We start from the raw sequence: 25,241 nt of genomic DNA, 5'->3' as shown, positions 1-25,241 counted from the left end.
TGGAATGCTTACCACAATCAAACTATGTAACATATCCATCACCTCCCATAGTTACTTGTGTGTGTGTGTATGTGTGCGTGTGTGTGCATGTGTGTGCTTCTGTGTGTGTGATTACTCTTGAGATCTACTCTTCTAGAAAATTTCAAGTATTTAATATATTATTATTAACTATAGTCGCCATGATCCCTGGGCAGGAAGATCCCCTGGAGAAAGAAATGGCAACCCACTCCAGTGTTCTTGCCTGGAGAATCCCTTGGACAGAGGAACCTGGTGGGCCACAGTCCATGGGCCTGCAAGAGTGGGACACAACTTAGCGGCTAAACTACCACCACCATCACCACATAGTCACTCTGCTGTACATGAGGTCTCTAGAACTTACTCATTTTATAACTGAAGGTTTGTACCCTTTGATCAATATCTCCATATTTCCCTACTCCCCAGCTTTGGCTAACCACTACTCTACTCAGGGAAGTATTTTTTAAAAGGTCCGTTAGTCATTTTTCAGCTCGAAAACCTTCAGAGACTCGATAATGGCTACAGAATCCTTAGCACGCTAATCTAGTTACACCATGAGTTTACCCGCACCTACCTTTTCGGCTCATCTTCCTCTCTCTCCCTTCATGCTCTATCTGTACAGACACACTGAACTTCAGATCAGAGAATGTGGTACAAAAATTGGTGCGTCTTTGCTAATGTGGTTTTCTGAATGTGCTCACCTGAATCCTAATCTCAGTAGTACACAGTAGGTGCTCAATAAATACTTGTCTAAATCAGCCGAACCAATGAACACAATAGTGGAGGTGAGGTGGTTTAAGGATTAAAGCTAGTGGCAAAGAAGGTAAAACTCAACATTAGGAACTGAGCTTTCGGGTTAGACTCAGGATAATTGGGTTTTTATTTGGCGTTTACAGAGCAGAACAGGGTTGAGTTTCTCCACTAACACACAGCTCACCCATTGTACACTGCAGTATCATCAGAGGAGGAAATAAGAGATTACCAGGAAATGATCAGGAAATAGGGTACGGTTAGATTTAAATATGAATTCATCTTATATTCAACTAGGTGGAAACAAAGAGAAACTATAAGACAATGCAAAGAGCTAGTGCTCTGATAGGCATAGAAATAATTATTTGTTGGTTGTTAATTTCATATATATGATGCATCTGGTAATTTAACTGACAACACAGAGCAAAATGTAATTCCCGGGGTCACTGCCAAGGCTCGTGAGAAGCCCAGGAGGACCTGAGAGAAGAGCTCTCAAAAAAGTCTCCATCTTTTTCATGCAGTGATCACTGCTCTCACCTCTTTAAGTCTTTCTCTTCAAGTCTTTCTCCTCAAGCCTCTAGCGCTGGTGTTGCCATAGCTCCTGTTTCTGTGACTCCGTCTAGCACCCCCCTTCCAGTAGGCCAATCACTACCTATAAATCTTTCCGTGGGCATCCGGGGTCTCTTAGGCAACAATGTGTGGTCTCTTGATTGGCCGGGAGATCCTAGAGGGCTGGTTCCAAAATTGGGCACACGGACAAAATGGAAAAGTGTGAGCGCCGAGAGGGTGGGAAAGGCTGTCATCTCTCAATATAATGCTAGGACGAAGATGCAGCCAGTCCTGAAACAAACAGCATTAAATGCCCCCATTCAAGCCATAAGTGTGTTCCAAATCAGGCCAACCTACTGAGCATGCCCAGTTATATCGTTCTGGTCACTCCAGGGTTCTGAAACGTCAACTCCGTTTCTCCGGGTTTTTAGAGTGGCCAACAGGTAAAAGAAGGTTGCAGGAAAAACAATTCTGGAGAGGTTCAATGAAAGAATAGCACCTGCACGCAGGAAGTGGAAGAACGTGGGAAAACTGCCCAACACACAAACTCAGCAATGCTTCAACATGAATTTTAATTTATTGGATTAAGGAATTCAGGCCGACCAACAGATACACCAGGGAACCAGCAGATGGCATGCCTGAATAAGGATAACTCCAAATTTGGGAAATTTTACGATCTGGTTTAATTTAATTAATTATATTTATGGAGCATCTACCATGTAATGAGAGGCAGAGTGAGAATACAAGAATAAAAAAAGAAATCTAATGAGGAGGATTTGAAAATGCAATGCAGAAATAACTACTGGGATAGAACTATAAACTAATGCTGGAGAAAAACAACATTTCGAAAGGGACCTCTGGGAAGTGTAAAACATTTCTTATGGGCAGCAGCTAACCAAATTTAAAAAAAGAAGACTTTTCTCATTATCTCATGTTTCCTAAAATAAATAAAAATGTACTCTCTTCCAAGGTAAATAAATGTAAACCCTATGTTTATATTGTTTCATTGGTTTGAAATAGGCAGCATTCGTATATCTCCCATTTAAAAAGAAAATGAAAAGTAAAGCTCACAGAGGTTGCTGCTTTCTTTCGAGTTGACAAAGGATCAGTAAGTGGCCAAATTGAAATCAGAACTTATGTTGTCTGAATTCCAGCCTAGTGGTTTTATGTATGGTTGTATGTTTTATGATCAGGTTGTATGTAAGATGAATAAACAAAGACTTTTGCAGGGGTGGAGGCCTGGGGGAGGTAAGTAGATGCAATATTAAATTACCATGTATTACCAGTTAACATAGATGGTTTCAAAACGGGTTCATCCAGAAAGAGACCAGTTTTAACAACTCGCTGGGAGAGTGTTGGGTCTCAGTAAAGTTCCTGCTCATTAAAGACTTTCTATTGGTGGTTATAACATTGAATGAAAGAAAGATGGGATTAAAGAGAGCCTGACACTTTATCCCTGTTAGATCTGAATATTTTTATCCCTGAAAATAAGGTCCCTTTCATCGATCCTCTCAACTAGCATCCTCTGGACCTTGCCTTGTTCAGCCCTTCATCAGTCTGACTGCTGATGCCCCAAATCTGAACAACACCATTCACATTGTGTTCACAGTGAGCACATTGGCTCAGTGTACTTGAAAATTTAACATTGCTTTTATTTAAAATTTTAAACAATTCCTTTAAAAAATATGTACCTATTTGGCTGCACTGGATCTTAGTTGCAGCACAGAGGATCTTTGATCTTTAGTTGCAGTATATGGGATCTAATTCCCAGTTATTCTTCAGTTGCTAAGTCGTGTTTGACTCTGCAACCCCATGAACTGCAGCATGCCAGGCTTCCCTGTCTTTCACTAGTTCCCAGACCAGGGATTAAACCTAGGCCCTCTGCATTGGGAGGGTGGAATCTTAGTTACTGGACCACCAGGGAAGTCCCTCAACATTATTTTTAAAGGAAACATTTCAATCATAAAGAAACATTTACAGACTTGCCTAAGAAACACCCTTTTCTCCCTGCAGAGATTTTTAAAAATGTTAACATTTTGCTTCCTGTGTGTGATTAACAGTTGAAGCCTCTTTTACATGCTGCCCAGATGTCATTTTCCACCCTGCCTGCCTAGAGGCATCCACTGTCATGAAATTAGTGTGCTGCCCACTTGTCCACTTTTTATCCTTATTATATATACATGTTTGGCCTCATAAACAGTGTGACTGTTTTAAAGAGCTATCATAATTTACATACTTTGTAGTTTGCTTCTTTCAGTCAGTGGTCTATTTCTGAGATGTGATCATGTTGATACATTCAGTGATAATTTCTACATCATTCCCACCTCCCACTAGGAGCCAAGATATGTTCTATGCCTGACAGTTTTCACAAGACCATGTGTAAATTGCATAAAAATGTGACAGCAGCACATCTCTAGAGGATCTGAAGGTACAAGGGATCTAGAAGCACCTGAAGCAGGTTAATGATTTTCATTAACGCTTAGATGCTTCACTCACTCTTAGTAGAGTCAAGTGTTGGCTCCACAGGACACAATGACTTGATAAGAATCAGCTTAAGGATCAACATTACTTTTTTTTAAAAAAGTATTACTTCATTAGTATTTATTAATGATATTGAAAATATCATTTCATATCTCTTTTACGATGCATTTCCCATAGCTCATCTTCTGATGTTAAACTATATTTATGACTAAGCTCAGTATTTATTATCATTTAACTAAAGAGCCTCTTGATGAAAGTGAAAGAGGAGAGTGAAAAAGTTGGCTTAAAGCTCAACATTCAGAAAACAAAGATTATGGCATCCGGTCCCATGACTTCATGGCAAATGGATGGGGAAACAGTGGCTTACTTTATTTTCTGGGCTCCAAAATCACTGCAGATGGTGATTGCAGCCATGAAATGAAAAGACGCTTACTCCTTGGAAGGAAAGCTATGATCAACCTAGACAGCATATTACAAGTCAGAGACATTACTTTGCCAACAAAGGTCCATCTAGTCAAGGCTATGGTTTTTCCAGTGGTCATGTATGAATGTGCGAGTTGGACTATAAAGAAAGCTGAGTGCCGAAGAATTGATGCTTTTGAACTGTGGTGTTGGAGAAGACTCCTGAGAGTCCCTTGGACTGCAAGGAGATCCAACCAGTCCATCCTAAAGGAGATCAGTCCTGGGTTTTCATTGGAAGGACTGATGATGAAGCTGAAACTCCAATACTTTGGCCACCTGATGCGAAGAGCTGACTCATTTGAAAAGACCTTGATGCTGGCAAAGATTGAGGGCAAGAGGAGAAGGGGACGACAGAGGATGAGATGGTTGGATGGCATCACAGACTCAATGGACATGGGTTTGGGTAAACTCCAGGAATTGGTGATGGACAGGGAGGCCTGGAGTGCCGCGGTTCATGGGGTCGCAAAGAGTCGGACAGGACTGAGCGACTGAACTGAACTGAACTGAACTGAGGGAGCACCTTTAAAAAAGACTGTTTCACTGGTGGTCGAACAGTAAAGAATCTGCCTGCAATGCAGGAGACCTGGGTTCCATCCCTGGGTCGGGAAGATCCTCTGGAGAAGGGAATGGCAATCCACTCCAGTATTCTTGCCTGGAGAAGTCCATGGACAGAGGAGCCTGGTGGGCTACAGTCCATTGGATCACAAAAAGACAGGACTGAGGGACCAACACTTCCACTTTTCTTTGTATAAAATAGTTGCCTATAATTAAAGATGCCACAGAGATGTGTCCCAAGGGTTTGGATAAACCACAGATTATATAGCTGTTTTTGGTCAGTCTCCTAACATGGGGTGGCAAAGATTCAGACAGAAAATTGTATTCAAATATACTATCTTAACTAAGTGTATAGTTGAATAACGTTAAGTACAGTCATACTATTCTACAAGATCAAAGTATTTCTTTAAGTCCTTTGTGCTACCAGAGAACAAAATGATGCCTGTGAAGTCTAGGTTGAAAAGGGAGGAAAAGGAGGAAGGTAGGTAAAATGATGGAGGCAAAGGTAACAGCTTTGGCTTGGAATGAATGAATCCAGACTCAGCCCTTAAAAGGCTGCCTGGCTTTGGGTAAGTCTTTTTAACCTTTCGGGGCCGCTCTTTTCTGCGTCTGAATAATTAGAGGTTAGGTTTAGATGATTTCTAAGGAATCTTTAAGTTCTGAAAGAGCTTATGTAGAAAAAATAAAATAAAATCACATATGAAGAAAAAGAGAGAAGAAACATTTCCCAAAGAACAGAAGATGGGGAATGCCACCAATAACCTCAAGCCCCTCCTGCTCACTAAAGTGGGTGTTGATAAAGAGGGTATCTGCTCTGCTGCTTCAGCCTGGAGCTCTGCAATATGAAAGCTGACTACCTCCATCTGCACCCAGTACCACCCTCAGCACCCGCCTCTTAACCATCTCCAATCCCCGGGTCCCCAGGGGGCACGCTGGTTCTCGAAACAGGTTTTGGTGGTCTCGCAATAATAGCGTTCCAGGCTTGAGGGATGAGAGTCGCAGCACTGTCTCAGCAGGGAAGGGAGGGAGAGCTTTGCAAAGGGGACTGAGGGCATTTAAGAAAAGCTTCCAGAGCGCGGAACGGCTCCGCGAGGGCCGGACAGGGCCAGGCATCAGCCTCGGCGCGACGTAAAGAACAACGAAACCCGCGGACGGGTATCCAGAAGGTGCGCTCAAAATGGGAGCGCTCGGCCGAGCGTGCGCAGCGCGCCTGCGCCGTACGTGCGCGCGCATCCCCCCTCCCGCCCCCGCCGGGCCGCGCGCCCCGGCGATCGCGAAAGCTCGCGGTCGCTCAGAGGCGCGCGCCGGCGGTCCTCGGTGGCTCCGTTTACCTGAGGGACCTGCGGCCGCCTCCGGCCGGCGCTGCAGCCCCCCGGGAGCCTGTCCCCGAGGTGTGAGGTGAGCGCGGGTCGTGCAGGCCCTTTCCCGTCCGGCTCAGCGGGAAAAGGACTCAGGAGTGGGGACTGAGGAGGTGCCGCCGCGGCTGCCCGCTGCTCGGTCTAACCCTGTGCCGAAGAGCCACCAGCAGCCGCGGCACCTCCTCCTCAGGGATCGTTATTCTCGTCGCCGCCAAAACAAAAGCCTTGGGCGCCGCGCTGTGGAGGGGTGTCTCGGGGCTTTCTCGGGGTGGGCGGCGGGGCGCGGGGGAGCCCGAGTTTCGGGCTGGGGGCTGAGGCGGACCGATGCCCGCCGACAGGATTAACCCTCTCGGTCCCGAGCCCGCGCCGAGCAACCTGTTCGAGTGTGGCCCGCGCTCCCTCCGCGCCGCCCCCGGCCCAGCCCTGGGGCTCGGTCGGCGCCGCGGGGGCGTGTGGCGCTCCCGGGCCGCTGGGGGCTGTGGGTGGAGGACGCGGCCGCTGGCGGGGAGGACAATGCACCGAGCGCTGTGGGCGCGGGGGTGCGGGGGGCCGCCGGGACCCGCCTCGGGGCTTCCCGGGTCCCGGGCGGCGTCGCAGCATCTGGACTGCCTCCTGTTTCTACTCCTGAAAGTTGTCCCCTCTCCTCCCTCCCGTCAGTTTTGCAAAGTCTGCATATTCCTCCTCAAGGCTTCACCCTCTTGCCCCCTTGGACGCTCCGTGTGTTTGCCCTGGGGTACCGCGGGGAGGTTCATCCATAGCCTCTGAAATAAGGTACTGTTAAACGTTTCAAGACATTTTAGCATCTTCCTCGAGGCCGTTTTCAGAGTTAGGTGCCTTCCTCAGTAAGAGAAAAAAGGGTGTTCTTTCTTTCTTTCTTTTTTAAAAGAACAAAAGCATATGCCACTAATTTAGGCAGAGGAGTCAACTTGAAGTTGCAAAATATCTAGGAAGGAGGAAAAAAGGTCTGGTTTTTGGCCCAGAATAAATGAAAATTTGAATTTTGGTTCCCTTCTGAATGTAGGCAGACAGAGCAGCAGAGCAGACCAGCAGCTATAGAAATAAATGACTGCTCTAGATTGGTCAAACAAGATCTTATTTTATAGAAGTAGTTTGGAGAGACTTGTAATGTTTATTTACGGCAGTTGGGTTACTTGGCAAAGCCAATACCGCAGGGGCAAGGAAACAAAGAGTTGACTAGGGGGATGCTACCTCCCTCCCTCTTGAGCCTTCTTTTAGCCTTTAGTGGTGTGCTGACAGGCAAAGGGCTAGATAAACCCGTAGTTCTGTTATTAAGAACCATTTTCTCCTCAAGATAATGCTTTCCATCCGTACTTTTAAGCAAATCAATACTTTCTTTTTCCTCCAGAAGAAGAAGAAGAAAAAAAAAAAAAGAGAAGTACCAAACCACAACATAGAGGTAATAAGATAGGAAAGTGATGTAAAAGCTTAAGTAGGCAGGCTTGCAAGGATAGAGCTGAAAATAAAAGATAATTGAGATGCAATTCTTCTTACAGTGTTGCCTTTTATTTAGTGAAATAACAGGTTCCTCCTCTACCCTCCTCCCCCCAAGTGCTCTGAAACTGTCAGGAAAATAAGGTAATTAGTAAAGCCTACCGTCCTACCCTCTCTTTCCTCCTCCTCCTTTTTTTTTCTTTCCCTCATCCACTAATATTCCCTGCCTCTACATCTCTCCTAAATCTACCAGTGCCCTATTAATAGAAGAAGAAAGGACTATAGGTTCTTTCATCCCTTTTTTCATCTTAGGTACTGTATTCCTCTGAGCATTATTTTGTGCTTTGAACATTTAGGTGGATTTTTCTAGAGAGATCCCCAGCCATGATTGAGATATTTGAAATAGGGAGGCTTGAGGTGAAGATAATAGTAAAGTGCACATTCTTTCTTTGTATAGCACAGTGTTGTGAGAGTGTCCTCATTGGGCAAAGAGAGGGGGTTTTAAAGTCATGGTAAGTCCTCTGTTGCCGACTTGACAGGAAAAAAATCTCTCTCCCCAACTTCAATTTCATGTGTGTTAGTAAAACTATGAGATGTCATACTGAAAACTTATTCAGAGAATGTTAGTTTGTTGATGTCAGACTGCTGTTGACTTTATTTTCTTAGGAGACATGTGATAGGAAACAGTTCTTACTGCATCTTTACCTTCTTTCACAGGGAAGAGCAGTGTTGGCCTCAAGTGTTTTTTAACTCCTAAATTTCTAGAGTTAGAGACGTTTAAAGCTGCAGCTGCCCACAAAAAGATCAGTAGTGCAAATGAAAAGCAAGACTTTGAAATATGCATGAGAGGAATTGTTCGGTATAGATTTGGGAGAAGGGTCACAGCGTCTTGAGGAAAGAAGTGAAGGTTTTTAATAGTGGCACTTCCAGAAGGTTAGGAATGAATATTTGAAAAGTAACAACTCCTCTTTGACAAGAAAGCAGTTTTAACTGACGGTTGCATCAGAAATGGTGAATCTATCTTTGAGTTACAATTTGTTATGCTGAGAACTAGCAACAGTGTTGGTGGATCCAAGGAGTGGCTGTGAATGAAATTTAAGAAAAAACAACTAGGCTAGTAGGCCTAAAAAAAATCCTGGTCCCCGAAGTTTATCTCATTAAACTAATTTTGTAGTCAAAACATGCAGCCATGCTAAAGGGGAAAAATAAAATCAGGAGCTTGATATTAGAGCATTTTCTGAACACATTTTAATGGAAAAGGGAAACCAGGCTGGAATTTCAACCTGATTTTTTTTTTTTTTTTTAAAGTCCAGACTCTGGCCATCTTTTAAATTTCCAGTTTTGTTTTTAGTTTTAAAAGATCTTCTGCTTCTGCTTTCTCTAGTCTTAAATGTAATGTATAATTTGTAAGATGGACTGGATTTTGATGCCTACTATTCATTTTAATTTTGAACTTTAATGTATTTGTTTTTCCTGTATTTTTTTTTTAAGCCCCATCACTCAGCACACTGGAAGATTAGATTATCTTTTGTAATCAGTAGATGACTAGACGGACTTTAAAAATTAGATAAAGTAGCAAAGTGATACCTTGAGATTAGTAAGAATCTAGGCCCTATGAATTAAATATGGAGCTATATAAACTTTAGCAACCAGAAAACAGTATCCTGAGAATGAATTTATTTTTTAAATAAGATATGGAAAACAAAAGGCCAAAACCCACATGAGTTTTAGGAAAAGGAATCTAGCACTTTGAGCAGTGATACGCTTTCAGTGTGTACTTTGCTCTCTAACAAGATGATAATTTCCTTGAGAGAAGAAGCTTCAGAGGTAGTGATTGCTAATCCTTATAATGCAGTCTTGGAAAACTCTGAAAGAAGACAAAAGAATATCCTCCTGTTCCCACCGTAGCCAGTGTGTTTGAGGCAACCTTTAATTTCTGAATTGGAAACGCAAAATGTTAGGTACATTTACAGTGTGTCAAGATAAGTAAATCTAAGCTGAGAAAGCTGAAAGGAAGCTTTCTGTACAGTAGGTGTGAATTGGACTAGAACTGCTAACATCTTTTGTTGCAGGGCCCTGCTGACAAGCCCCCAGGGCCCACTTTTGTCATTGTCTCTTCTGGGATTCTGCCTGCTTGCTTTCCTCCTCACAGTTGCCTCTCCTGCTTTTCCCACCTGAGTTCTTTGGGTCTGGCTTTGTAGCCAGCCTCTGAAGACAGTCTTCCAAGATTGCATCCCCTTTATTGCTGTTCTTTAAGACAGATACTCAGCTTGTTTTAGGGGCTTTTACTTTTTATCATCAAAAGAGAACTGGTAAATTGGGGAATATCAGATTCCTGATGTTACACATTGATAAAAATTAAAGTGTAGGGTTAAATGTATCTAGTCCTTTTTGTTTTCTGCTGAAATAATCATCAGGTCACTTAATCTGAAATTAGTTTCCCACATATCTTATATTGCTCTGTAAAGAAGTGAATGTCTCTTTTCTCAGGGTTAGGGCATGAAAAACTGTTGCCAGACCCCTCATTTTTTACTGGTCCTTGGCGCCCGAGACTGTTGCCTCCAGTTAATCCAGCAGTTCCCTTTATTCAGCTGAGATTCTGCAGATTCCTATAGTAAAAGATGTAATATCAAAAAGAATGCAAAAAAAACTTTTAACCTTTATGTAGTCAGTTGCTGTATTTTTTCAGTATTTCCTGGTTTCCTCAATCTTCTGTGTCCTGTTGTCTGAAACTTACAGCTTCTTCAAGGATGGTTCTCTTAGGAGAAAGGACTGTTGCTATCCATACTCACATGATCCTGATTAGAAGCATTTATTTCATCATGTTATTGAAGAGCAATTTAGAATATATACCAAAAGTTTTTTTTTTAACTGTGCATAATATTTGATTCAGCTGAGAGGTGATCTGATTTTTTTTTCAGTATTGAAAATCAATTTTTGACCCATTCTAAGTTTATCATCATTTTTTTGCTTTTCTTGCTACCTGTAGTAGGGCATTTTTGTGTCCCTTGGCTTGTTACTTTCAACAGCCGTAAATCATTCATTCAACTAGTATTATTGTCAGCACACATTTATAGATTTAGCAGACTTAATTTTCCCATACACAAATAACATACAATAGATTTTAAAATAACATTTCAGCATTTATAATACTTTACTATTTTTATTTTTTTTTTGTTTTTGTTTTTTGACCACGCTGTGCAGCTTGTGGGACCTTAATTCTTTGACCAGGGATCAAACTCTAGCTCCCTGAAGTAGAAGTGGAGCCCTAGTCACTGGATTGCCAGGGAAGTCCCTATTGTATTTTTAAACAATTCAGGTAGTTTTATTCTGTTCCATGTATGTGTATTTTTGACAAAAGTGGGAGACTGTATGCTGTTTTGTAAACCATTTAAAATTTTATTTTTCACTTATTGTATTGTTACTCTATTTTCAAGTCAGTATATACAGATCCTGCTCATCATTTTTAGTGAGTGTGTTATGTGTTGGTTGTACCCTGGTTTAACCAATTCCTTATCCGTAGACTTTTAGATTGTCTCTGGGTTTTTATTTTATAAACAATATTGTACTAACATTTCAGTTATACATCATGTGTACTTGTGTTTACTTTCTTAGAATAAATTGTAGAATAGGTTTGCTGAATCAAATTATATACATTTTAAGGGCTTTTGATGTCCATAGCTATTTTTTTGAGATGCCAACTAGTTTGCTTTTCCTCCAGTAGTATTTGAAAATGGAGAATTTCCTGGCAGTCTAGTGGTTAGACACTTCACTGCCCTGGCCCAGGTTCAGTCCTTGTTTGGGGAACTAAGATTCTGCAAGTGGTGTGGAACAGCCAAAAAAAAAAAAGTATTTCCAAGTGTTGGAATGTTAAATATATTCTTTTTTCTGCACCCTCTTCTATACTGTGTTCTGTTATTGTTACTTTGCTCATCTGATTGGCAAAAATGTTATATATCATGTTTGTATGTTTTTATTAGTAAAGTTGAATATCTTTTCATGTTTGTTGACCATTTGTATTTCTTTTGTAAATTTATGTCTTTTTTCCATTTTTCTATTAAAGTAGTATTCTTTATCTGCTTTTTAAAAAATTCATTTTATATATTACTTTTGCTAAGCACGTAATTATGTGCAAATATCCTATACTGTTTTAAATTATTCTATTTTAGGATAGCATTTCTCAAAATATGACTTATAGATCACTTGTAACAGTACTGAGATAATCATTAGAATACATGTATATCATTCATTTTCCAGAGGTTCAGATTTCTTAGACCTATGGGTCTAAGATTCTATGAATGTGCTGCACATTAAAATTAGAGAACCTCTGATTTGGAAGAAATATAAATTCCTTAATATTTTTGCTGTTCCTATTTTTCTTCTTGTCTCATGGCATTCTACTGTTTTTTCTTATTTATCTTAATAATCATAAACTACAGTCTTAATGTATTAAGGTTTTATCCTACCCCAGCCTAACATAATAATTTTACAAAAATGTTTTGATGTATGGAAATTGGAATGTCAAAGTACATAAAAGAAAGCACTTTTGTAAGTTTGTGAGAAGCGTTGTTTGTAAATGAGGCAAACGGAATAACTGAGAGAAAAACAAGTAAAATAGGGTAGACAGAAGTATAAGCGGGTTTCTTATCTGGTTTAAAAAACTCAATGTTACTTTGTTTCTTCCTCAAGTTTTGTATGGTAATCTTCTTTGAACCATAAATTTGGAACCAGTACTGCCGGAAAAATAGTCTAAATGAAATTTTTATTGTTAGATACATATTCAGTAGGGAGCAATGTTCCCTTTAATTTTTTTTTAAGTTGCAAGCAGATGAACATGCTGCATAAGCAGCAAACTACAAAAAATGGAACTTATATGAATGTTTTGATTCTGTAGCCAAATAAAGCTTTCAGGGCTTATTTGACACATTTAATGATATGCATAATTGTTACCGTGCTGTATGGTAATTAAGCTTAAATATACATGACTGTGTTTAATATCACTTTTCCATAGCCAAACATCACATTTCTGGGCCCAGCTTGAAGGAGGAAAAAATATGGCAGGCCAAGAAGCTTTAACAAATATTTCTGATTTAAAGATTTCAGTGCTACAGGTTGCTTGTAACTTTGGTGTTCCTAATTCCTAAGGTTGTAGACTTTCCTTTTCCCTTCTCCTACTCAAGACCATATGATTGGGGAAGAAATTGGGAAGATTCAGCCATGGCTTTACTTTCTCCAAATAGTTTTTTCTGCCCAGTAATGAAAGCTTGGGGTGCAGAGGTCCCTGTCATTGGTAGTGCGCAAAGGACAGTTTCTTTCTCTGCTTTAGCCAAGCCGGTTCAGGATCTCAAGGTCTAAGCTGTCATGGGCTCTAATATCTATTTGAGTTGTCCTGTTAACCTGGGTCTCTGAGAATTTCTGAACCTGACTTTCTCATGTTTTCCCAGCCGAGGTGGTGTACTTCAAACAGAAATATTTGACATCTGTGAAATGAAAACAAAGTAAAAGCAGACTTAACTTGATTACAAAACCAAATGGAAGTATGATATTTTTAGAATATACTTTTTTCCTACCAAACCTAGCTTCCACTCTACCTACCCTTCCAGCCCCAAAAGAGATGCATAGTTTTGTCCCTAGAAAAAAAGGGAAAGTGGAAGTGCATCCAACTCTCTGCAACCTCATGGACTGGAGCCTGCCAGGCTCCTCTGTCCCTGGAATTCTCCAGGCAAAGTATACTGGAGTGGGTTGCCATTTCCTCCTCCAGGGAATCTTCCCAACCCAGGGATCGAACCCATGTTTCCAGCATTGCAGGCAGATTCTTTACCCTCTGAGACACCAGGAAAGCCCCCAGGAAAGGCAGTGTCAAATCAGACTCTGAAACTTGGTAGAAACTCTTAACTGGAAATCATTGATATCCCACACTGTAACTTTCTAGGGTTGACTTTTCTTTGCAGCCTGACTGTGTGTAATGAAGCATTTGTTGGTCAAACGTTTTATCTATCTATTTGCTAAATTTTTGTACTATCTAAAAGGATGAAGCACTGTTGGCAAAATGTCCTGATACTAGTTTTAGAATCTTCTGTTGCCCAGTTCGGTATTGGTTGATAGAAGTAAGTCTTTGTATCCACTGTCATTCAGTAATAAAACTACCTAAAGTTTGATGTTGCTTTACCTTTTATAGAGTACATTATTTTATAATTCACTCATACATCTTTGATAGGGAGGTGCAATTTTTAGAAAGGAAAATTCTGAGCTCAGAGAAGTTAAGTGATTCACATAGTTGGGAAGAGGCTTCAATCCATATCTTTTGATTTCTTTATATTTTACACCTTTCACAGATACCATCTGCTGAATCATGTAGTGATTAAAACATATATAATAAAATTTAAATAACTTGGTATTAAGTGTGGCAGATATTTAAATAAAATTTAGGACAACAGCTTGCAAGTTTTTCAAAATGAATTAATTATGTCTTGTGACAAATGAAAAACTACCATTATAGATGGGAAATTAAACTATATGTTATATAAACAACTGAGGGAGGAAATAGTGCCTGTAAGTGCTATTTATGGATTCTCTGGTATATCTATAGCAAGAATGATAAGGTAGAAAAGCTATAGTATTTTTTTATGAAATACCCATGTATTTTATCTGTAAGGCAGTATTGTATCTCTCATCAAAGTTTGTGATTGTTGTTAGCCACATGCCCGGCATTTGGAATTTTAGTTCTCCACCAGGGAGTGCCCTGGTGCCCCAGCAGTGGATGTGTGCAGTTTTAATCACTGGACCACCAGAAAGTCCCAAAGGCAGTATTTTAAAATTTCTCTTTCTAGTAGTTGATTGTTAGTGTGTAGAAGCGCAACTGATTTTTGTATACTGATTTTGTATTCTGCAGCTTTACTGAGCTAATCAAAGTTTTAATATCAAGCCTATAATATTTTAAGAGGAAATTGCTAATTTCTCCCATTTTTTTAAAAAATTATTTTTCAGATATTTCAATCAAAGGAAGAAATAGCTCTTCTCCTAAGATGGAATCTGTTGTTTGGGAATGTGGTTGATCAACTTGACACGTTGGCCAAATGGTGCCCGATGTAATAAAATGAAAAGAAGAGGCAAGATGATGTCATTTTCCCATATTGTGAAACCAAAAACAAATGCCTTTTGTGAGACCAAGCTAACAAACCTCTGACGGTGCAAAGAGTATTTCTGTTTGAAGAACTTAACAGTAAGATAGAAGAAGTACTTTCAAGCTGAGACCTGCAGGTGTACAAAGATCTAAAATACATATTGAGTAGGCCTGATCATCTGAATCTCATTCAATCAAGAAAGCATGGCTATGAGTAGGATCGTCTTCTGTCTGTGGCCCTTGACTATGTTTGTGGGCCATATAGGTGGGCACAGTTTGTTTTCTTGTGAGCCTATTACCTTGAGGATGTGTCAAGATTTGCCTTATAACACTACCTTCATGCCCAATCTTCTGAATCATTATGACCAACAGACGGCAGCATTGGCAATGGAGGTAAGACTTCATCTATTATTTGGCATGTCATAGAAAATTACTCTGTATTGCCCTTTTAATCAGTCTAATGAATGTCTCTGATAAACAATAGGAAAAACTAATATGTTATTTTTAACTGCATCTTGTACATTAAGAAGTTATGTATTTAGGTTCAGCCTCTGATAGATTAAAGATTTCATGTCTGGGGAATGTTACTCATCTTAGTTTTCAATTATTCTTTTATGAAGAAATTTGAAACATTGGAACTGGGGAAGTAATAGCCTTTCAGAAGTTTAAATTGTCCATGTTATGGTTACATCTTTTCTGTTATTTGATAATAAGACTTTGAAGAGCAGACTATAATAATAATATTCATAATTCACTTAGTAAATATTGAAGGTAACATGATTTTGAAAATGGGTTCTTTGGTTCAGCCTTTAGGCTGATGGGTTTACAGTATTTACATTGTCTTAAATACTGACGATGGTATCCTGGTCTTACTATCTTCACATCAATTTAAGAACAGTAACTCCCAAGCAGTGATAAAGGTTTTGTTGTGTGAATTATCTGTTCTTGACCTCTTAGGACTTCATGAAAATCTGTTGCCTTACTTGAATTTTTCTAATGATAATTCTTTAGGCACTTTTTGATTATTTTACTTTAGAAGCTATGACAAATTAATGGCTATAGTTAGTAATAGGTTTAAATAATTTTGTATGTGTTTTAATAATGGTTTTAGAATTGTGGACAAAGATATGTTTACCAGATAGGAATTAGGAGGCAGTTGGAGAAGGAAATGGCAACGCACTCCAGTATTCTTGCCTGGAGAATCCCATGGACGGAGGAGCCTGGTGGGCTGCAGTCCACGGGGTTGCAAAGAGTCGGACACGACTGAGTGACTTCACTTTACTTTCTAAACTGACAGTAAGAGGTAAAAGCTTTGGAGTTGTATAAACTGCAGCAGCAGCTACCACTTTCTGTCTGTATTACTTTGGGCAAGTTATTTGAACTTTCTTACCATTGTCACTTTGCTTGTAAAATAGAGTTAACATGTTGGAAGGTACAAAATGAATTGTTTATAAAGTATTTGGCACAGTACTTTTGGAATTAGTTCTCTTAAAGTGATAGTTTTTACCATTTTCCCATATTCTAATATTAATGTAGCTACATAGTACATAGAATTTACAGTTTGTTTTTTTTTTTAATTTTAGTCTTTAATCCTTTGTTACAGTGCTTTCAGCAAATTGAATACTACGTGTTTTGGAATCTTCATTTTATAGTAAAATTCAAAGGTTTAGTACTTCCAAATAAACTAACATAAATCTGTCTGGGAAATTTTGTAAGAAGATTATTATTCATAGATTTTGAAACGTAGAGGGCAACTTGTATAGTCCAAATACTTGGAAATATTGTAGAGGTTGAATAAAATATTTCTGCTCTTCCACTGACTATACAAAGTCTAACCAGTAAGGAGAGATTTGGTATAGACTGTTAAATTGGGTATATGAAAATGGATATTGGTTTAATATAGGAACTTGATTCCAGGCATGGTAGTCCCTGTTGGGTATTAAAACTACCCAGTTCTCTCACCAAAAAAATGAAGAAGTAGGAATATCTTTGGTTCTGCTATTATTTTAAGTCAGTATAACTCCTTTGGAAAGCAAATAGAGTTGTAAGAAATAAGTCATAAAGATTTATGTACTGATTTGGGTTTAACTTTTGCCTCTTTCATGTAGCAGCTTTCAGACTTTGAAATTAAGTCACCTAACATCTCTGTGATCTGGAGAAGGAAATGACAACCCACTCCAGTATTCTTGTCTGGAAAATCCCATGGATGGAGGAGCCCAGTAGGGTACAGTCTATGGGGTCGCAAAAAGTCGGACATGACTGAGTGACTTCACTTCACTTCAACATCTCTGTGAAAATCATTTGTGAAATGGCACTAATAACAAAAACACTTTGAATGGCTATTAGGATTAAATGACAGATTTAAATAGCTAGTACAATGCATGATGCAGAATAGATGATCCACAAGTGTTAATGCTATTCCAGATTTCATTTCTAAGTGACCCTAGAGAAAGTACTAGAAAGACGATGTATTTGTTTCACGTGAACTTGCATCTCTCATTGTGGGCTCCTGGGGCTTTCATAATGGTGGCATGGTGAGCTGCCTCTGTCCTCTCTTCAAACATGCCCATATAGGCTAGACATTTTGTTGGCAGTGAGACTGCATCTTTCTGAATTTCACTCATTCTAGGGAGAGCACCTAGATGAGTAAGAGAAAGCTCTAGTGATATGAAGTGATGTTGGGGATAGTTGGCTTGGTTGTCATATCAGGACAGTGATGTCACTGACAAAGTCTCCTGATAGTCTGAGAGTGTAAAGTTTCTGTAATAGCAAAGGATATGGAAATTCAGCAGTCAACACAGCACACTTGCACACTTGCAAATAGAAGTAAGGATTCTTAGATCCTTACAAGGACTTGTCTGCTGATGACACCCTCCTGTCTCTGATCCAGGAACTTTGGATCAGCTTGCCAGCTTTTAGCAGGAGCAAATAATTGGAACAGGTAACCCTAGCACATTTCATCCAAAGATGGGCTCAATAAAGGACAGAAATGGTATGGACCTAACAGAAGCAGAAGATATTAAGAAGAGATGGCAAGAATACACAGAAGAACTGTACAAAAAAGATCTTCATGACCCAGATAATCACGATGGTGTGATCACTCACCTAGAGCCAGACATCCTGGAATGTGAAGTCAAGTGGGCCTTAGAAAGCATCACTATGAACAAAGCTAGTGGAGGTGATGGAATTCCAGTGGAGCTATTTCAAATCCTGAAAGATGATGCTATGAAAGTGTTGCACTCAATATACCAGCAAATTTGAAAAACTCAGCAGTGGCCACAGGCCTGGAAAAGGTCAGTTTTCATTCCAGTCCCAAAGAAAGGCAATGCCAAAGAATGCTCAAACTACCGCACAATTGCACTCATCTCACACGCTAGTAAAGTAATGCTCAAAATTCTCCAAGCCAGGTTTCAGCAATACGTGTACCGTGAACTTCCAGATGCTCAAGCTGGTTTTAGGAAAGGCAGAGGAACCAGAGATCAAATGGCCAACATGCGCTAGATCATGGAAAAAGCAAAGAGTTCCAGAAAAACATCTATTTCTACTTTATTGACTATACCAAAGCCTTTGTGTGGATCACAATAAACTGTGGAAAATTCTGAAAGAGATGGGAATACCAGACCACCTGACCTGCCTCTTGAGAAACCTATATGCAGGTCAGGAAGCAACAGTTAGAACTGGACATGGAACAACAGACTGGTTCCAAAGAGGAAAAGGAGTACATCAAGGCTGTATATTGTCACCCTGCTTATTTAACTTATATGCAGAATACATGATGAGAAACGCTGGGCTGGAAGAAGCACAAGCTGCAATCAAGATTGCCAGGAGAAATATCAATAACCTCAGATATGCAGATGACACCGCCCTTATGGCAGAAAGTGAAGAGGAACTGAAGACCCTCTTGATGAACGTGAAAGAGGAGAGTGAGAGAGTTGGCTTAAAGCTCAACATTCAGAAAACGAAGATCATGGCATCCGGTCCCATCACTTCATGGGAAATAGATGGGGAAACAGTGGAAATAGTGTCAGATTTATTTTTCTGGGCTCCAAAATCACTGCAGATGGTGACTGCAGCCACGAAATTAAAAGACACTTACTCCTTGGAAGGAAAGTTATGTCCAACCTAGATAGCATATTCAAAAGCAGAGACATTACTTTGCCAACAAAGGTCCGTCTAGTCAAGGCTATGGTTTTCCAGTGGTCATGTATGGATGTGAGAGTTGGACTGTGAAGAAAGCTGAGTGCCGAAGAATTGATGCTTTTGAACTGTGGTGCTGGAGAAGACTCTTGAGAGTCCCTTGGATTGCAAGGAGATCCAACCAGTCCATCCTAAAGGAGATCAGTCCTGGGTGTTCATTGGAAGGACTGATGCTGAGGCTGAAACTCCAATACTTTGGCCACCTCATGCGAAGAGTTGACTCATTGGAAAAGACCCTGATGGTGGAAGGGATTGGGGGCAGGAGGAGAAGGGGACGACAGAGGATGAGATGGCTGGATGGCATCACTGACTGGATGGACATGAGTTTGAGCGAACTCCAGAAGTTGGTGATGGACAGGGAGGTCTGGCGTGCTGCGATTCATGGGGTCGCAAAGAGTCGGACACGACTGAGCAACTAAACTGAACTGAACCTTAGCACATTCTTGAGGGTTCTTTGTGGGACTGGATGAGTTGAAAGACATTTCCTAGGTATGGTATGTTTCAGCAGACCCAGGCTTCAAGCCTGCCTCGGGTTCATTCCTGTACTGATGTTTGGTGAAATCAAAATGAGTGCTTTGAATGAAATAATATATGATATTGAGCTAAGGATGCCAGGAGAGAAATTGCAGAATTTGGGGTATTTCTAATTTGCTTATTATTGTTCACAGTCAACAAGTTGGGTGTTCTTTCATTGTGTATAGAGAATTCCTCCTCAGTACTTCCATTGAAATTGGAACATGTTCAAATAAATGGGGTGAATGTCCATTTACTAGATCCTCGTTAGTATGTTTATTTCTCTTACTTTACAAAAGGTGCGTTTATACACAAACACACACATTAAATTTTTCTTAAGTTCTTAACTTGATGTCTGTCTTTTCCCCAAGTATTGTGGCTTTTGATAGAAAAAAGATTGCTCATTCCTGAGTTTCCCACACCATTTTGAACTGTCTGAATTGCCAAGTAAATTTTTAGGAGCTGTTCAACATGGACAACAAATTGTCAGTAACTATTTTTAGAAACCTACATGTTACCAGGTATTTATGACTTTATTGGTAATGAAAGAGATCTGAACAGTTTTTTTTTCTATATTGAATATTGAATAATTAAGCCCCGTTGAATTGGACGGGTACAGTTTATTGGAAGAAGCACTAAAACAGGAATAGAACGCTTGTATTCTGCCACTGCCTAGTCTTGTGACTCCCTTGTGTCCGTTTCTTCTAGGAAGTATTTTCCCTGTCCCTTTTACAAAGTTTTTGTTAAGATCAAATGGTACAATTTATGTGTATTTTAAAGAACTTTAGAAAGTTAAAGTGCTCTTCAAATACAGAGCATCATTCTTTGCTGCCCGTCAGTCTGTTTAATTTTAGTTAGATTGTGGAATAAGCAGTCTTTAATTTCTTTGGGAGGTTGATGGCTTTTTTTTTAAACTAAACCTGTATAGGATAATCAGAGGAAAAAGCATCTGGAAAGGTTCCTACTTGCCTCCATTTCCTGTTTTCTTTTGTAATTCTCATTAAAGATTTTCTTACAGCATGAGGAACTGGCAGGTGCATAGATCCTAGTGGAAACAGAGATCTTCAAAGCCTGAACATTTTTGGTATCCTTTATGGCTCATTAAGAACAAAGCATGTTTGAACTAGTTTCCCAGTTATCCAAGCTCAAATTTTAGCCTTTTCTCCCTGCAACTTTTTATTATGGAAGATTTCAATTATGTGGACATATATGGAACACCATATACCCATCATCCAGCTGCAAAAATTATCAACTCATACTAGTCTTGTTTCATTTATGACTGCACACCCAGCTGGGTTACTTTGAAGCAAATGCCACACACCATAATTTCATCCATAAATATTTCCATATATATCTCTATAAAGTAAGGACTCTTTCAAAATATGTAAACATATCACTTCCTCAGTATTTTCAAATATATGCTCAAATATATTTTCAAATATATGTTCAAATATATTTTCAAATATATGTTTCATATTAATGTTCAAATTACCCTTGTGCTATTCTTAGTCTCTCAGTCATGTCCAACTCTTTGCGACTCCATGGACTGTAGCCCACCAGGCTCTTCTGTCCATGGGATTCTCTAGGCAGGAACGCTGGAGTGGATTGCTATGCCCTCCTCCAGGGGATCTTCCCAACCCAGGGATTGAACCCAGGTCTCCCAAATTGCAGGCAGATTCTTTACCATCTGAGCCACCAGGGAAGCCCAAATTATGCTTAGAATTTCAGTTTTTTAATAGTTGGCTTTTCAAATCAGGGTTCATGCATTACTCAGTTGATATGTCTCTTAATTTATAGTTTCTCCTTCTGTTTCCCCTCTTCCTTTTTTCTTGTAATACACTTGCCTTACAGATTTTCTCAAATTTTATTTTGCTGTTTGCATCCCTGTGGTGTTACTCACCATGGTCCTCTGTTTTTGTTTTGAAAGAATACTTCCAAGGCACTGTAACATCTGCTTGTTACTCTGTATAATTTTAGCAGCCATCGATCATTCCCTAGGTCAAGAATTTTATGAGGGGTTTGTAAAATGTTGATATTCTGTCATTCTTCATTTCTCAGCTAGAATACTTTATAAACAGAAACTTCCTTATTTTGATTACTGGACTGTTGAGTTACTCTTATGTTCAGTTTATATAAAAAAGACAGAAAATATGCAACTGTTCTCCTTTGTTAGTTTTTAGGATAATAAATTGATTCACAAGAATCTTTCAAAAGTAACTAATGAGATCTTTCTCCTTTTAAATATCACTGTTCTCCTTTCAAGTATCATTATGAACTCATGGATTTTTTCCATACTTTATGTGTTCCAGTCCATTGCAGTTACTATTTTGCTGTGGCTCAGTCTGTTCTGTCTTTAGTAGTGAGCGCCTCTTCAAGATAGTTCCTAAGTGTTTTTGATACTACTCTAGTGGTTTCTGATAGCTTCCTTGCTTTCTAGTATGATCCAACCTCATTTCGTAAAATTCTGCCTCAGAACTTGAATTATCACTTTCTTTAGGGAGCGCTGGTTCCTTTTAGTTGGAAAGAATTTTCACTGGTTTTCACAGACTGCTCTCTGGGTGCTATGCTTATTGATACTAGGTTAGTAATTTATAGGTCTCTTCAAAGATGGAGCTAGGAAATAACTTTTTTAAAAAAAGAAAGTTCAGCATGAGTTTATACTGATAACTTGTAGTTAAACAATATTGGAGAGTTTTTATTTAATATTTTTGAATTTTTGTTTCTTCTCATACTGAAACCTTATGATATACAGACATTATATAATTCCTGAATAATATCAGTATTACTACTAGCAGTAACATTACTGAAAGCACTGTAAGATTTTTTTGTATTTCTTTTTTTTTTTTCTTTGTATTTCTTATGTCCTTAGGATGTATTTCCGGAGAAGGCAGTGGCACCCCACTCCAGTATTCTTGCCTGGAAAATCCCAGGAGGAGCCTGGTAGGCTGCAGTCCACAGGGTCGCGAAGAGTCAGGCACGACTGAGCGACTTCCCTTTCACTTTTCATTTTCATGCATTGGAGAAGGAAATGACAACCCACTCCAGTGTTCTTGCCTGGAGAATCCCAGGGACGGGGGAGCCTGGTGGGCTGCCGTCTAGGGGTTCTCACAGAGTCAGATACGACTGAAGCGACTTAGCAGTAGGATGTATTTCACCAAGGATGTCCAGTCAGATTACTGTGTTTTAGAGTTAAGTACTCCTCTATTTGGTTTAACTCAATACACAGTTTAGGTTTGTCTTTCATTTTGATTTTGAGGAATGACTTAAATTTTTTTTTGTTTAAATTTATTTTATAATCGTGTTTAGAAACTTGATATATATATGACAAGGTACATTCAGAGGAGTCTAGTTTCTGGACTGTGTTTGTGCTTAGTCACTCATTCATGTCTGACTCTTTGAGACCCAGTGGACTGTAGCCTGTTAGACTCCTCTGTCCACAGGGATTCTCTAGGCAAGAGTACTGGAGTGAGAAGTCATGCCCTCTTTCAGGGGATCTTTGCAATCCAGGGATCGAACTCAGGTTTCCCGAATTTCAGGCAAATTATTTAACCATCTGAGCCACCAGGGAAGCCCATGAATACTGGAGTGGGTAGCCTATCCCTTCTCCAGGGGATCTTCCCGACCCAGGAATTGAACTGGAGTCTTCTGCATTGCAGGTGGATTCTTTACCAGCTGAATCCTAACCTTATTCTTTTCTTCCCTTGAGGGTAGTTGTTTTTTTAAAGCTTTTTGTTTATCTTTCCATTAAAAATTATAGTAATTATAGAAAATGTCTATATAATATCTGTCTATAGCTATATATTCTTTCACGCTCTTTTGATATAGTGTCATACTGTTTGTTTTCTCTACCTTGTTTTTTTACTTAATATATCCTGGCTATTTCATAGTATCACTTATAGATAATATTCCTCAGATTTATTTTTTTAATTGTGGCAAAATATACATGTTGCACTAGTGGTAAAGAAACCGCCTGCCAATGCAAGAGATGTGGGTTCGATCCTAGGGTCAGGGAGATCCCCTGGAGGAGCACATGGCTTCCCAATCAAGTATTCTTGCCTGAAGAATCCAATGGACAGAGGAGTGTGACAGGCTACAATCAATAGTGTTGCAAAGAGTTGGACATGACTGAAGTGACTTAGCATGCATGTACGCAAAATATATATAACATAAAATTTACCATTTGAACCTTTTCTTGTTTGTTTTTTTGCATACCATGCAGCTTGGGGGATCTTAGTTCCTCAACCTGGGATTGAACCCAGTCCCCAGCAGTGAAAGTTCGGAGTCCTAACCATGAGCCCACCAAGGAATTCCCCCATTCCAGTCATTTTTAAGTGTGCAGTTCAGTGGCATTAAGTGCAGTTACCTTGGTATGTCATTACCACTATCCTTTACTTTTTCAGCTTCTGAAACTGAAACACTATACCTATTAAACAATAATTCCCTGTTCTCCCCTCCCTTCAACCTTTGGCAACCACCATTCTACTTTTTTTCTTTCTCTCTGAATTTGACTACTCCAGTACCTCTTTTAAGTGAAATCATAAAATATTTGTCCTTTTGTGATTGGCTTATTTCACTTAGCACAATGTCTTCAAGATTCATCCATGTTGTAACAAATGTCAGAATTTCCTTCCTTTTTAAGACTGAATAATATTTCAATGTATGTTTATGCCCAGTATTTAGTTTAATCATTCATTCATCAGACACTTGAGTTCCTTCCACTTTTTGGCTATTATGAATATAGCTGCTGTGAATACAGATGTATAAATATTTGTTCCAGTCTTTGCTTTAAATTTTTTGGGGGTATTCCCAGAAGTGAAATTTTAGGATAGCATGATAATTCTGTTTAATTTTTTGAGGAACTGCCGAACTGCTCCATTTTACATTTTTGCTAGCGATGCACAAGGGTTCCAGTATCTCTGTATCCTCACCAACACTATTTTCTGGGTTTTTGTTTTGGAATAATAGCCATTGTAATGGGTATGAACTTGTCCTCATTTTTTAGTTCAGGTCCTACTGAAGGACATATGCTTTTGAAAGCAGAACTTGCTATTGAGGTCCTTATTCATTTTTGTAGGGCCAGCAGCTAACATAGTACCTAACACATCAGATCAGATCAGATCAGTTGCTCAGTCGTGTCCTACTCTTTGCGACCCCATGAATCGCAGCACGCCAGGCCTCCCTATCCATCACCAACTCCCGTTGTTCACTCAGACTTATGTCCATTGAGTCAGTGATGCCATCCAGCCATCTCATCCTCTGTCGTCCCCTTCTCCTCCTGCCCCCAATCCCTCCCAGCATCAGAGTCTTTTCCAATGAGTCAACTCTTCGCATGAGGTGGCCAAAGTACTGGAGTTTCAGCTTTAGCATCATTCCTCCCAAAGAAATCCCAGGACTGATCTCCTTTAGGATGGACTGATTGGATCTCCTTGCAGTCCAAGGGACTGTCAAGAGTCTCCTCCAACACCATAGTTCAAAAGCATCAATTCTTCGGCGCTCAGCTTTCTTCACAGTCCAACTCTCACATCCATACATGACCACAGGAAAAACCATAGCCTTGACTAGACGAACCTTTGTTGGCAAAGTAATGTCTCTGCTTTTGAATATGCTATCTAGGTTGGACATAACTTTCCTTCCAAGAAGTAAGCGTCTTTTAATTTCATGGCTGTTTGAGTGAGTTAATGAACTTTATAAACTGTGAATTCTGGAAGAGGTGATAGTCGTCATGGTTGTGGTTATAGAGCTGTACCTAAGCACATGATCTCCTAGAATTATAAATAGTTGTGGGT

At 39.7% G+C, this 25,241-nt stretch overlaps 2 protein-coding genes across 7 annotated transcripts in view; one reads left to right on the top strand and one right to left on the bottom strand.

Moving 5' to 3' along the window:
- FBXO16 (F-box protein 16) overlaps positions 1–1,485 on the bottom strand; it is a 40,871-nt gene extending 39,386 nt beyond the window's left edge. The window contains exon 1 of the mRNA XM_055580180.1: positions 1,303–1,485. The gene's annotated coding sequence lies outside the window, so the exon portion shown is untranslated. The remainder of the gene's footprint in view (positions 1–1,302) is intronic.
- Positions 1,486–5,077: 3,592 nt separating this feature from the next.
- Positions 5,078–25,241, top strand: part of FZD3 (frizzled class receptor 3) — a 96,166-nt gene continuing 76,002 nt past the window's right edge. For 2 of the 6 annotated variants that reach the window (XM_055577757.1, XM_055577762.1), the window contains exons 1-2: positions 6,007–6,210; positions 14,610–15,138. In XM_055577757.1, the coding sequence (XP_055433732.1) occupies positions 14,950–15,138 (189 nt within the window). In that variant the 5' untranslated portion in view covers positions 6,007–6,210; positions 14,610–14,949. Of the gene's footprint in view, positions 5,979–6,005; positions 6,211–6,827; positions 6,942–14,609; positions 15,139–25,241 lie in introns of those variants that run through there. The other 4 variants (XM_055577758.1, XM_055577759.1, XM_055577760.1 and 1 more) reach the window with 4 other exon arrangements.

The sequence above is a fragment of the Bubalus kerabau genome, chromosome 4 (assembly GCF_029407905.1).
Source record: "Bubalus kerabau isolate K-KA32 ecotype Philippines breed swamp buffalo chromosome 4, PCC_UOA_SB_1v2, whole genome shotgun sequence".
NCBI classification, from domain to species: Eukaryota; Metazoa; Chordata; class Mammalia; order Artiodactyla; family Bovidae; genus Bubalus; species Bubalus kerabau.
The sequence above is the reverse complement of the archived record's forward strand: the minus strand, read 5'-3'. Positions and strand labels throughout refer to the sequence as shown.